This window comes from Dermacentor silvarum, chromosome 3, assembly GCF_013339745.2.
Source record: "Dermacentor silvarum isolate Dsil-2018 chromosome 3, BIME_Dsil_1.4, whole genome shotgun sequence".
Lineage (NCBI taxonomy): Eukaryota > Metazoa > Arthropoda > Arachnida > Ixodida > Ixodidae > Dermacentor > Dermacentor silvarum.
In genome coordinates this window covers 55,394,963-55,408,788 of record NC_051156.1, presented here as the reverse complement: position 1 = coordinate 55,408,788, position 13,826 = coordinate 55,394,963, and the positions used below count along the sequence as shown (strand labels likewise).

The window sequence follows — 13,826 nt, the reverse complement described above, 5'->3', positions numbered from 1 at the left end:
CTGCGCTGTTCACACTTCAACCATCGATTGCAGTAATTTTTCTGTGGAAAAATTCCGGAGACGCACGACACAGCTCCTGCCTCACGCACCATATCTCGTTTATGAAGAAAATATTATCAAGACCATTCCGACGAGCGTTGCCACTATATCGATAGCCGCGAGTAAATTTTAGTGCATAGCGAGGCTCTTAAGAGGAGTTCCACAACGGTTTTCGCGCGGCGACAGAGGGTAGCGCTGTCGCGCGGTAGCGTGGTGGGTGTCAAATATGAAGCAAAATACAGGCGGTAATGCAGCCTACGTCCCAGACTCGAATTTTCTGTGAAACATATTATATCAATGCGCATTAAATATATAACGGCAGAACACGTGACTGTCGACGATAACGCGATTAGCATTCAAGAAATGTAAATACACACCATATACTTCTGAAGGCACCTTTATTTTAAATCTGCAATGGTTCTGAGATTACCATTGTTTGGACTACATATGCGACATAGAATGCATTGGGAATCGGCCCACTTTGATATGACACTCGTTCTACAGCGTCGGCCATGACGATGACGGCTCGCCTACGACTGTATGACGGCAACACAGTTACAGTGATGAAGTGACGAAGAAACAGCGTTACGACGACGGCATGAAGACATTGGGAATATGACAAGTACGTCATTACGATGGCGTGACGACTAATGTACGACGACGGCCTGACGAGGACCGCGTGACGACCGACGACAGTATGACAAGAAGGACGAAGCTGAAGTCACGATTGAACGGCAGTGACGGCGTCACGGCGACTGTTTGACGGCGATGGCGTGACAACGGCGGCATAATCACCGACTGAACGACGACGGCACGATTACAATGGAATGACTATCGAAGACGCAATGACTTCCATAGAATGAAAGCGGTACGATGAGGACAATGCGACGATGTTTCTGAAATGATCAGCATGGTACGACAACAGCGTGACGACAATGGCATGGCAAACGATGGCGTGGTGACGTCATGACCAGAGTCGAATGATTGAGCTCGGAATGACGACGACGGAACGACCACGACGGCATCACGACGATGAGCACATACCTGGTCACCCAAGCTTGACAATCTTGGTCACTGGGCAGGAAAGCGGTTAGAGACGGACACCATAAAGTACGTGAAGTACCCTAAAAATGTTAAGCGCATTAAGAATTTCCCGTGCGCATACTTCACTCGAAAAGCCATGATGTTTGCGCAATTTTAGCCAGTAATCCACAACTATAATACGATTATCATTATTGGGGTACTTCACTCTCTTAACGGAGCCAGATTCTCTCTCTGTCTATGTCTGCAACCGCTTTCCCGCCAACTTGAATCACTGGGTAGTCTATGACCTAATGGGTAGCGCATCGGGCGGCTGTGCTGAGGAAACGGGATTCAAAACCAACCTTTGGGCCACCTTGGGTCACTGACTTTGTGGAACGGTGCCGCTCTTCGATGAAAAAAGGACCCCTTAAATATTACCCGGTGGTCAGCGAAATCAAACCAGCGCCAACTGCGTACTTCGCGGCGGCGCCGCGAGATGGCGTATCGCGTACAGTGAGAAGTGCGAGGGGGTAACGCGCTGCATGCATGGTGCGTCGCTACATTACTTTCTTGCTAATCACATTAATGTCGACATTCATCGTGGGATGGGTTTAATTCTGCCAGTATTTTCTTGTTAATGCGCCGCGTTTTAATGGCTCTGCGTTCTAGGTACTCTAGTATAAGGGCCGAAATCAACAAAAGTTTTGTGGTTGCCGCGTCTGAACCTTATGGTTAAATTGAATCATCAGTTCCTATGAGTTTGCTCGCGCCCTGCCCCTCTTTTTAATGACTTTAAAGTAAACGGGCAAGTCTTTCATACAAAGCTTGGTTATAGTGAAGCATTTGCAATACCTTGACAAAACAGCCTCTTAGAACTTCCGAAGCACGCGATAACTCCCTCATAAGGCTCGCTGCCTTCGGTTTGTGAGCCGCTCGGCTTACCATACATCTGCGAAAGTTTTATCTTTTCGATCGTCCTCGCGATGTAACCGCTGGCCCGCGAAGACTGCACGCGGAGAAAATGCAACCCCACATGCAAATACGTGTGCTCTCTGAACAGTGGCAACACGCAAGAACTATCGTATCCCCGTAAACATGCTCTTTTAACACTTTTCTATAATATTATTCAACCGCGGCCCCGTCGACGCCACCGACGGTCATCCTAACCCAGCCCCGCGACCCTGGCATGTTCTCTGGGATTGACATTTTCTGGGATTGATGTTTTCTGGGATACACTGTAGTCTACAAGTCGGGTCGTTTACATCAGGACGCCGACTGCCTGTCTCGTCACCCCGTCGATGCACCGAACGATTTAGTGGATGCCGCTCCGATCTGCGTCCTCTCGCTTTCCGCCTTGAAAGACATAGGGGCTGAACAGCGACGCGATGAATCGTTACGGCAGCTTATCGAACGCCTGCTCTCTGACCCGTCTGACCCATCCCTTCACATGTTCGTACTACAAAACGACGTAAATAAGTGGATTTCCGTCGCTACGGACTATACCACCCGCTATGCCATTACAAGAGCCCTTCCCACCAGTTGCGCTACAGACGTCGCTGACTTCTTGCTTCACGACGTTATCTTACACCACCGCGCACCTCGTCAACTTCTCACCGATCGCGGGCGATACTTTCTTGCCAAAGTCATCGACGACTTACTTCGATCCTGTGCTACTAAACACAAGCTTACTACAGCCTACCATCCTCAAACTAACGGTCTTACTGAACGCCTGAACCGGACAATAACTGACATGCTCGCGATGTATGTTTCCTCCGATCATCGCGACTGGGACACTGCTTTACCATTTGTCACGTTTGCGTACAATTCCTCGCGCCACGACACAGCTGGTTATTCGCCCTTTTACCTTCCATATGGCCATGAACCGACCTTGCCTTTCGAGATTCTTCTTTCGACCACACTCGACTCGCCGACGGAATACGCTCGTGATGTTATAACCACAGCGACCCAGGCACGCCAGATTGCCCGTCTTCGTCTCTCTGCTTCCCAAACACGTCAGAAGTGCCGTTACGATCAGTGCCACCGCGATGTCGAATACGAACCAGGTGATCTTGTGCTAGTTTGGTCTCCATCTCGACGTGTCGGCCTTTCGGAGAAACTCCTTTCGCGATACTACGGCCCTTATCGCATCCTCCGCCAGGTGACGCCTGTCACATATGAAGTGTCTCCTCTGGATGCTAGCGTGCCTTCACCTCTATCTGACGTCGTCCACGTCAGCCGCCTCAAACCGTTCCTTTCTGGAACCAGTGAGTCGCACCAGTAAGGTGCTTCTTCTGACGGGGGTAATGTCACAGTGCGTAAGGTGGAAAGAAGAAGACATGGTTGGTGCCCTGGGAGACGACAAAGAAGATTCTGGGTTTTCGCTTCTCTGCGTAGCCATTAAAACCCGTCTGTAAAACCAGTACGTTTCTTCCTTCCCGTAACATTATACAGCTGGTTATTCGCCCTTTTACCTTCTATATGGCCGTGAACCGACCTTGCCTTTCGAGACTCTTCTTTCGACCACACTCGACTCGCCGACGGAGTACGCTCGTGATGTTATAACCGCAGCGACCCAGGCACGCCAGATTGCCCGTCTTCGTCTCTCTGCTTCCCAAACACGTCAGAAGTGCCGTTACGATCAGTGCCACCGCGATGTCGAATACGAACCAGGTGATCTTGTGCTAGTTTGGTCTCCATCTCGACGTGTCGGCCTTTCGGAGAAACTCCTTTCGCGATACTACGGCCCTTATCGCATCCTCCGCCAGGTGACGCCTGTCACATATGAAGTGTCTCCTCTGGATGCTACCGTGCCTTCACCTCTATCTGACGTCGTCCACGTCAGCCGCCTCAAACCGTTCCTTTCTGGAACCAGTGTGTCGCACCAGTAAGGTGCTTCTTCTGACGGGGGTAATGTCACAGTGCGTAAGGTGGAAAGAAGAAGACATGGTTGGTGCCCTGGGAGACGACAAAGAAGATTCTGGGTTTTCGCTTCTCTGCGTAGCCATTAAAACCCGTCTGTAAAACCAGTACGTTTCTTCCTTCCCGTAACATTATTTATCACCATGCATCCCTTCACAACGATTTTGTTCAGTCACCCACTGTCAGCATTCCCCGACGTGATCGTCCTTTCAAAGTTTTGCCATTCATCCTCTCATGCCAACTCATTCATTCCTCGCACGATCATTCAGTGGAACAACTTGCCCTCGCACATCACCACAGAAACTGACCAAAACATTGAAAGATTTACGTCGCTTTGATGGAAATGTGTACTATTTTGTTCATTGTTCTTTTGTTCATCCTTACATTTCGTATCATGCTTTATGTTTTAATTGCTGTTGTTATTATTGCTCTATGTATTGCTGCTGCTCTTGCTAGCACCTACAGCGTTTATTTATGATTGTATTCCCCCCCCCCCTTATATATGTAATATCCTCTCCGTGAGGGCCTTTAGGGGTAACATGAATAAATAAACAAATTAGAACCAGACACCGCACCCGTCCGACTGCGGCGACTCCTTGCGCCGTGCAGACGAATATGAAGAACCAGGTGAAAATGTAGCAGACGAGCAGCTCCCAGCGAATGCCGCCGAAGTCGTCGATGCCACTGGTAACCTTGAGCATGCCGTGCCTGAAACGATATTATGTTTGGCATAAGAGACACAAAACGTTGTAGAAAAACGCCGTTACTCCGAAATAAGAGTATGTTTTTTTTCAGCCTAATGGACAACATTTGCAGCATACTGAAACATTCTAGATCTACAAACCATAACCAAGCTTTCCTGGCCATTGCTTTAGCTAGCGCGAATATGTTATTCGAGACCTCGCCATAGAAGTCGTGAGAACGTGGCTCAAGAACACTAAATTTTAGCGATAAGTTGTGAAACGATAGAGGTGATGCTTGCTCAGAAATTTATCTTTGGGGCGTTTTAATTCTTCCCAGACGTCATCGCTATTTTTCTATAAAGACTATAGCTTTATATTATTTCTTGTGGTGGCGAGTCAAAGGTCTCATACGATTTCAGGTCTCAAGATTGTGCATCGCCTATGAAAGCAGCTTCATGCACCTTGATAGCTAAGTAATAAGCTCTTCGGTGTGTTCACAAGTAGCGTGAACTAAAGGCAGAGAATCTCACTTGAGATAAAATGGAGATGACGCTTTGGACTTAGCCGAACTCTCTCGAGGAATTTTACCAGAACAATTCACTAGCCATCTGCCCCATTAAAGTAATCAATAAAAAGGTCGCTAGGACTCCAGCAACGCGATGTTGTTAAAGCTAATATAATGTCACAGAATTTACGACTTTCAGACTGGGTTACCAAAACGCAGTGGTCGCTCATATGAATGTTAGCGAAAACACAAACTGTGCAGCGCACGCGAAACGAGACGCAAGATGGTCAGACTCGTAGGGATGCAATGTAACAAAGACATACGATGTGTGCAATCATCCCATGCTGTTCAATTTTGCCTACCTAAAATACTCGCTGCTTCGACGACTCCTATGCAGACGGTAGGGTATCGATATAGCCTTAACAGCAGCAGCCACTCATCCATACGTCGTTTTCTACCATATGCTAACTAAAAAAGCTGTAACGTGCTACAAAAACCCACGCTGCGAATCCGAAGAGGCACGTCAATACCTGCCGTCAAGGCGGCAGCTGCAGTGTAAACGCTTATCAGTGCAGCAACGGTGTATCTTGAGAAATTGCTTAGGTCTAAACTACGCGTATATAAAAATGAGTCTTTATCCCAATGATGCTCACTCTATGAGGTCCCCGCCCAGTAATCCCCACGTAACTCTATATACGCATTTGTCTGATTAGGTGGGTCACTGACATTATTATTTGCATTAAGCCGCTCCTCGTTGCTTAAGTACTCCTGCCATAATATACTAGGTCATTTTTGCAAACGTGAGATTTGCTTTTCATGATGACAGAATTCCGGATTACGTCGCCTACATAAGCGTACTCTTTCACAGCTTCAAGATTCTGACAACCCATCACGAATGTTTGCGGCTTTTGGCGGGCTACCGAACTTTACTACTTTTTGCCCCATAGGAAGCCTTCAACCTATACTTATACAGTGTCATTTCAGATCTTGCAATCTTTTTTTAAGTCTCTAGCGTTCTTGAACGGAGCATCACCTGCAAACCATAGGTGAGTTATTCCGAGCTAATTTCTACATAAACTACCTTGTGTGTTATCCAGTATACTTCAAGTAATCTTGAAATCAATAACATTGTGCAGACGTCTGCTTGCCTGATAAGCCTATATTATTATTTTACTGCATTTGCGAAGAATTTCGCATTTCAGGTATCGACGTAAGCTTCCCCTGCTCCTGCACTAAACCATGTCATCTTGAGTACGGGTATCTCCGCTTAATCAAACGCCTTGTAGTATTACCCAACTTTTAACTGCATGCTTCGACGTATTACGTTTGATTGAGCGCTGTGACGTGCTTCGCACCGCAGATGTCGGCACTGACAGTATTCTGGCAGCCTCCATAACGAACGTGTGGCAACTTACAGGAAAAAGGCGTTCTCGGAATAACCCCGCGGGTCCAAGCACTCCGACAGGTTCGCGGCGTCGGTGTAGGATGCCGTGACGACTTTCCCGCACAAGGTGAACACGGTGGCGTTCTTGCCAGGGTCGTAGTTTGGCTGCTGGGTCTTTGCGTACACGTTCTCCTTGGCAAGCTGGCACTGGCGCTGCAAGAGATCCCTGCTCTTGCACGTCTATATCATACTCCATGACATGTTGACCGCTAATCAAGGACAAGGACAGAGAAAGAGAAACACGAAAAGACGGCAGGGACGGTAACGTAGGAATATATTGACACGTGTACTTGTTTATCTTTCACCAGTGGCCCCTTTTCACCGGCTAACAAATCTTAAACGTTATCACTCGGCGCAGGACGCGCCTGCATGTATCGGAAGTTTCTCGAACTTTATCGATTCTTCTATCCATTGTCACCGACGCTTATGTAATCTGATTGTATGAGGCAACGCGAATGGTCTAGTACTTTCTGGAAGACACGCGGGCACCAGGGATTACTCTGAAACGTTCGATGACTCATGTATAAAAGCCAACGCGTTTTGCCACTGATCAGATTTCGACGATCGCCGACTGTATTCGCCGCTATCGTTGTGCTTCGAGTGCAACTTGCTTTTGTGGGCACAGGTTCGCCCAATAAAAAGACCCGTTTCTTCATTCACAGTTTTGTGACTGTTCTCTTCACCGTCTCTACTACGCGACAATATAGACAAATATGACATGCGCAGAACGCAGCACCAAGTCCACTCATCCGCCTAGCGGGGCAAACGCTTATCAAAAAAACCTATCTCTGATTCAAACACCCTAATGGAGGTATCGCTAACGCAGTCATGGCCTTCCTTTTTTTGTGATATGCCTCCATCAGTTCGCGTGCTGTATGGTCCTGGCTTCTCTCCAGAATCTTTATCTTCTTGAAACATCGTTCACAGGAGCAGTCTTTGGAATGCGGAGGCAAGTACGCCAATTCGTCTGTCTTAAACTTTCGTTTATGTTCCCTGGCTCGATTATTCAGCACCGCCCCGTCTGCCCCATGTAAGACTTGCTACACGTCGGGGAGTTTTCGTACACAATTCCTACATTGAATTTGGCATACGACTGGACATGATTCTTTCCACAGCCTTGCCTTTTAGTTTCTCTGGAGGTGCGAGGGCAGAGCTGCGCAAGCTTAAAAGACGCTGAAAATACAAGGGGGACGCCATATATGCCTGCCATCTTCCTTAGGTTGTGAATGACCTTATGGACATAAGGTGCCATTTCAGGTCTTACGGTCATAGTGGTCGTCCTCACCCTTGCTTCACTCCTGGAACCTTTTACTTTCTGCAGGAGAGATTCTACCACTGATGTTACCATCGAGTCAGGGAACCCTGCCGTCTTAAGACGGGAAATCTGGTTGTCAAAAGCCAGCTGCATCCTGTGCACGCACGATTTCCGGAGCATGTGTCTGTAGCGTTCGAAGCTTGCGTCCGTAGCGTTCGGCGTTATAGGCAAGATACGTGCGAAAAAGTGTTTCGAACTCGGCAAGAACACGTAATTAAGGAAGCCCGAGCCGAAACCGACCGTCTCGTTGAGCTTCCTCTCCCGGCAGTTGAGGTCCGAGGCGCCCCACCAGGTGTAGCAGTGGCTCCAAGGCAGCTCATCTTGGAACGTCTGCAGGAAGTAGAAGAAGGTGCACGCGTTCTCGAATGCCTTGTACGCGCAGATCACGAACGTCTTCAACAGCATTGCCATGCCGATGCCTGCAACAAGGTCAACAGCACCGTGATCAGTTTTAAAATGGAGAACAGAAATCATACATGAACTGCATTATGCATGCTTGTAGTCAAACAATGTAGTCGCAAAAGGAACCGTTGCTGAACTAAAGATAGTCAGGCACGCAGAGAAATGCCCCCAGCATGGTCACAGATCTTAGCGAGAGGTCATATCTACCTCGTCAGTATCATTTCATTTGTTAATTCCTGCCCAGTGAAATGGTCATATGACGCTGTGCCGAATTTTGGAACAATAGAAACTCAAAATGTTAAACCCGATATACCCACAAGAGTAAAATACAAGCTCTGCGGAAAAAAGATAAAACGTTCAGTTCAAGTTAGCAAGTCCTTCAAATCATTTACATAATAAAAAAGGTCAGCGGTAAAAACGCGCTCGTAAATTAATCCTTTTGCACAAATAAATGCTAACCCAACTTTGAAAGCACCAATTTCACTGAAAATTGGATCGTCATTGTGCACGAGTCATTTGTGTCTTTTTTTAATGTTCGCGATGGCAAAATTTGTATGAATTCATACCAATTAAACCCATTTTAAAGCGAAAGCTTCACATACCCCATTACGCAAAAGTCCGGCGGCGGCGACGGCGGCGTGATCGAGCAATGGTGCCAAAAATGGCCGACCGCGCAAAGACTAAAAACGCGTCAAAAATGCTCGGATTGACCTCAAATTTGTCAGGGAGCTTCCTGTATACAAAGTAAATTAATGGCTTTGAAAATTAAATTTTGTACATTTATGTCTGGGTGGGAATTGAACTCAGGTTTCCGGGGTGCGAGGCGAGCACCCTTCCACCCGCCATGTCGGCTCCACGAGTATGGCTGACTAAAGGTGCGGCCTAGAGCGTGTGTCGTTGGGCACGTGTCGGCGCAGCCAATGGGGAGCAGTTGGCGCCACGTCGTGAGTGTGTAAAATGATCAAAGCATTTCACCAAAGAAACCATAATGCTTCCTAATTCCCACACGGAAGCATTCTTAAGTGTCTCTGCCGAATGTTTTTATTTATAAGCGAGCATTTAAAAAAATTGAATGAAATTATTGGGCCTTACATGCCAAAACCACGATCCCATTATGAGTTACGCCTCAGAGGTGGGATCCGGATCAATTTGGCCACCTGGGGTTCTTTAAGATTTTGGTCATTGATATTTACTTTCAGGCTAACACATGTAGGGGGCCGTGTCTTTATCCTTGTTTGTGCTTTCTCCATAGCACATACCTTTGCCGACTGGGACGCAGGTCCAGATCTCAAGGCATCCCTTTCCGCGGAACTGGCCAATCAGCATCTCGAAGGCGGCCATAGGAACACCGACCGCTACCAAGACAATCGCGTACGGAAAGAAGAAGCACACTGCAATAGAATAATCAAAAATGTGTTATCCGGATGGAATGACACATATCGCCTAGGGTGCGCTCGATCACACGTACTCCATCATTGGCCACGCGCATGAAGGTAGTAAACAAACTAGGAGGGAGCGTCACGGGAAAATCTTGAAGCCTACTCATAAAATATATACAAGAAATATAGGCCCTCGCCACGTGACAGACAAGCGATAGCTTATTATAGCGGCCTCACTTTGGTTGCGCCTGCTGCGGCGGTTTCATCTCACCTCTTCTATAAGGCGTAAATGCGGCGGGACTAAATTTTATTTATTTATTTATTTATTTATTTATTTATTTATTTATTTATTTATTTATTTATTTATTTATTTATTTATTTATTTATTAGATACTGCGGAGCCAAGCCCCAAGCACGGTGGTCGACTCGAAAGAAAAAGAATACAACATATAAATGAACAACAGAGATGTAGGCGCAGTAGGGTTCACTCGAAGTCGGATAATCTGATTCAGTGAGAATTCCTATAATGGAATTCCCACTGAATCATGGAAAAAAACTGGAACAGGTCAGTGGGTGCAAAATTTGGCGTCAGTGCGTTTTGTTGGTGGTGTCGGGTGGGCCTGCTACTTATAGGTGATCAATGTGATGATGGATCTAGAGATTGTTTGTCATTGCAAAGTTAGAGAGAAATTCAAGCCTAAGTGTTTGCATTCGTACTTTAAATAGCTGCATATCGTGAGCTTCCACAAACTTAAAGCGTGAGTCTATAATGCCGGCAAATTTGTCAAATATAAGTCTTACAACCTTCCTCTGATTACGTTCAAGACAGTAAACGTTAGATTTAGAGTGGCAGAGAACGTTGCAGAGATGAGTGCACAGAAGCTTAACGTTAGTGGGAGCGGTTTCAGGTGTACGTTTCAGCACGCAAGAACTTGCGGAAGGCAGATGAGCAAACGCTACCAGTATAAAGATTCCTAGACACGTAATAAGTCAGTGTCACACCGAGATATTTGTAGTAACCTGCTTGTAATGGTAAGGACCCCATTAGGTAAATATATGAAAATTGATTTTCTTCTTTTTTTCTTTTTTAGCGAGTAACTAAATGGCAGACTCATTCGCTTGTGTTTAATGCCCTTCCATATTGTTTAAACCGTTGCTGTATATTGTCCAGACTGGTGTTGAGGGCACTGTATTCTTTAGTGCAAGTAATTGTCGATTAAACGCAACACAATCGTCAGTAAATATTCTAATTTCATCAGGGTCAACTTCAACAACAGTATCATTATTATATAGAACAGGAACAGCAAGGGGTCCATCACGTTGCCGTGAGGCATACCAGAAGTGACTGGAGGACAGTCCGAATGTTCACCGCCTACATCTACGTGTCCATTGCGAATAATTAAGTAGGCTGAAATCCAACAAACAAAAACTGCTGGAATACCTATAATTCCGAGTCTTAAAATTAGTTTATGGTCGTACATCAGGTGCCCTGATCTTCCTTTACACTTAAAGGCAGCAAACACTTAACAAAGTGCGACACGCGCGGCTCAAGATTCACGGACAAACGTCTGTTCCTTTATCGATGCATGTCGTGCGACGGCAGGCGCCACTAAATTTTACCACGAACCAAGCAATCCCTTGACTGATTCTGCAACCACCGACAGCCAACTTCCCAAGAAACAACGCGCAGGCAGGTCCCCGAAAAAAAAAAGCATGGGCGGCGTCATAGGAGGTTGGCTTGCCGAGGCTAGATACCTGGCAGCATACTCTCTCCTAGTTTTACGTGCTCCATGGGCGCGTGGGAAAGACGGCCTGCTTCAAGCCATCATCCTTTTTGGCTCACGCTCGCTCGCTTGCCCTAGCTCCCGCAGTATACTGTGCGCTCATTTTTATACGGAACATTATTTGGGCAATTATGTGGGCACTTGCGTGCCCATATAATTGCTATCTCAATAAAATTCTGGCCATCAGTGATCCAGGGGGTCTCGTCCACGGCCAAGCAACCGCTGGGGTAACAATGATGGAGCGTGACGAGCAGCTTACGTGGGTGCTGCGGCCACACTGCGTTCTGCGATATTCTGTACGACATTGTTCTTTGTGGAGGTGTTTGTACTAATGAGATAGCTGTGGTCAGATATGTAATGTATGTGTGCGGGGTTATATAGCGACAGGTACAGTTCATGTGTAGCGATTATCTATAGCGAAAGCCGTACAGCTAGTTGGGGTGCATATGGGTTGTGTTCACAAGCAGCAAACAAAAAGCAGTCTGTTGTGCCAGTTTGCTTCGGTTGACGACAGGCCAAGTTGGCTCGCAGACAGCAACTACAGGAACAGTGGACTACGATGTCATAAGTCATCGACGACCATGCTTGGCGAACTCACGCAGATATTTGTGAAGAGGGATCGAGTGATGTCATAATGCTATCGCAATACAGCATGAGCACCAGTGCTTTATTTTATCGGATATTCGATCATTCCTTGTAGCATACTGAGTTTATCATACCGCCTCATCGCGCTAGGCACGCATTATCCTCAAAAGCTTGCAATTTTGTTTATAAGGACAAAGGCATTTCATCAACCACTGCAGCCGCAATATTCTGAAGAGTAGAATTGCTTTCAGCCCGTCTCAGCAGCTACGATATAGTATATTAAAAGTCAAAAGCCCGAAAATATTCGTTACAAGCCATGTTGTCGGAAGGTATGGCTCATTTTACAAGATAGCCTAAAGAGCGGTTGTGTCGCTGCCTGCCTTGCGTGTGCCTGTTTTATTTGCGCTCTTTAAATTTGTTCCGCGTTATTTTCTAATGATTTGCATTGTCCATTTGGCTTCGTACCTTCGTCTCTTTGTGACAACCTCATTTAAATATATTATAGCGATTGCAATGCGGTCGCCAATGCGCTCGTCGTCAGGAGAGCTCCAGGGCAAACTCACCTCCTCCGTGCATGACGAGCAGGTGGGGGAACTCGGTGAGGCACTGGTAGCTGAGTGCAATGCAGACGCTCATGTAGGCTATGGCCCGCGTGCTATCGTAGTAGTCCTTGTCGGGAGGGCCCGCCAGGCCGCCAGAGCCCGAGCCAGAGCCCCCGGATCCGCCGCTCGACATGGCTGCCGTACTGCCACGCGGAAAATGTCCGTCGCACAACGTCGTAAGGTGTGCACAATGACTAAAGATCATATATTGGTTACCGGAAAAATTAAGGTGTTACTAATACTATCTATGCTTACGAGTTCTTGATTTGGTACTATTCGCTTCGTTTAATCATTGTGTAGTAATGTATTTGTTTTACTTTCTGCTGACAGTGACAACGCACGCGCTAAAATTTCGTCACATTGAAACGCGTCGCATACGGCCTGCATACCATCAGGCACGTACACGCAAACGAAACGAACGCGTAGGCAGTCTTTCACGTTAAATGATCGTGCATTTGGTAACCCTACTTTATGCTCAATTATGTACTCAGTGCCGTGTACACGGTGAAACGCAAATAATTACCCCTTCGGCTGGGTGATACATTCTTAATTGCGCACTAAAATTGGGTACGATTGAATCACGGCACTTGCAAACGCACTTTTTCGTTCTTCCTCACCTTCTTCGATCCGTGAATCACCTCTGCTCGTTGCGTGACATTTCTTAGCAATGTTTTCGCAAGCAGGCCAACATGATCAGTAGTATACGCGACCAGTTTCCCTATAGTATGTGACAACTGGAGAATCTAGACAAAAACGAAGTGAAAACAGTTTTATGCTTGATATTTGGCTAAAATTTTGAATACCAGCGAATAGTGAGAAGTAAAAAGAACTTACGAACTGATTTGCGCGTGCCTGAGTGCTTTTGAGATTCAAGAAGCACACGCCTTGGGTTTCACACATCAGCTATGTGCGCAACAAACTGAAGGGACGAGATGGACACTGACTGGGAATGAAGACAGAAACTGACACGAATAAGCGCTTTTTCGTGTTTTCGTTACCAGTCAGTCTTCATCTTGTGCCACATTAGTGTGTCCTTTGCGTAGCGCAGTAACAATGAAACTTCATTAGAATGTCTTGAGGGGCTATTTGGTTCATTTTAATGACTGATTGCTAAATACGCAGAATTGGGAAACAATGCACCACACG

At 46.6% G+C, this 13,826-nt stretch overlaps 1 protein-coding gene across 1 annotated transcript; it reads right to left on the bottom strand.

The window, feature by feature from the left end:
* Nucleotides 1-4,246: 4,246 nt before the first annotated feature.
* LOC125944234 (sodium-dependent acetylcholine transporter-like) lies at nucleotides 4,247-12,813 on the bottom strand. Its single transcript, XM_049664564.1, has 6 exons — nucleotides 12,642-12,813; nucleotides 9,590-9,721; nucleotides 8,169-8,347; nucleotides 6,585-6,766; nucleotides 4,557-4,689; nucleotides 4,247-4,264 (listed from the first exon to the last, which is right to left on the bottom strand). Exons 1-6 carry the CDS (start codon nucleotides 12,811-12,813, stop codon nucleotides 4,247-4,249), a joined length of 816 nt encoding a protein of 271 aa, XP_049520521.1.
* Nucleotides 12,814-13,826: the final 1,013 nt, after the last annotated feature.

What these genes read in the sequence shown, in the direction of transcription:
- LOC125944234 (XM_049664564.1), bottom strand. Translation starts at nt 12,813, where the DNA reads ATGTCGAGCGGCGGATCCGGGGGCTCTGGCTCGGGCTCTGGCGGCCTG. An exon ending in GCTCGTCATGCACGGAGGAG is followed by an intron (nt 9,722 to 12,641) that starts GTGAGTTTGCCC and finishes ATTCTATTGCAG; the next exon opens with TGTGCTTCTTCTTTCCGTAC. An exon ending in TCCGAGAACGCCTTTTTCCT is followed by an intron (nt 4,690 to 6,584) that starts GTAAGTTGCCAC and finishes ATATCGTTTCAG; the next exon opens with GCACGGCATGCTCAAGGTTA.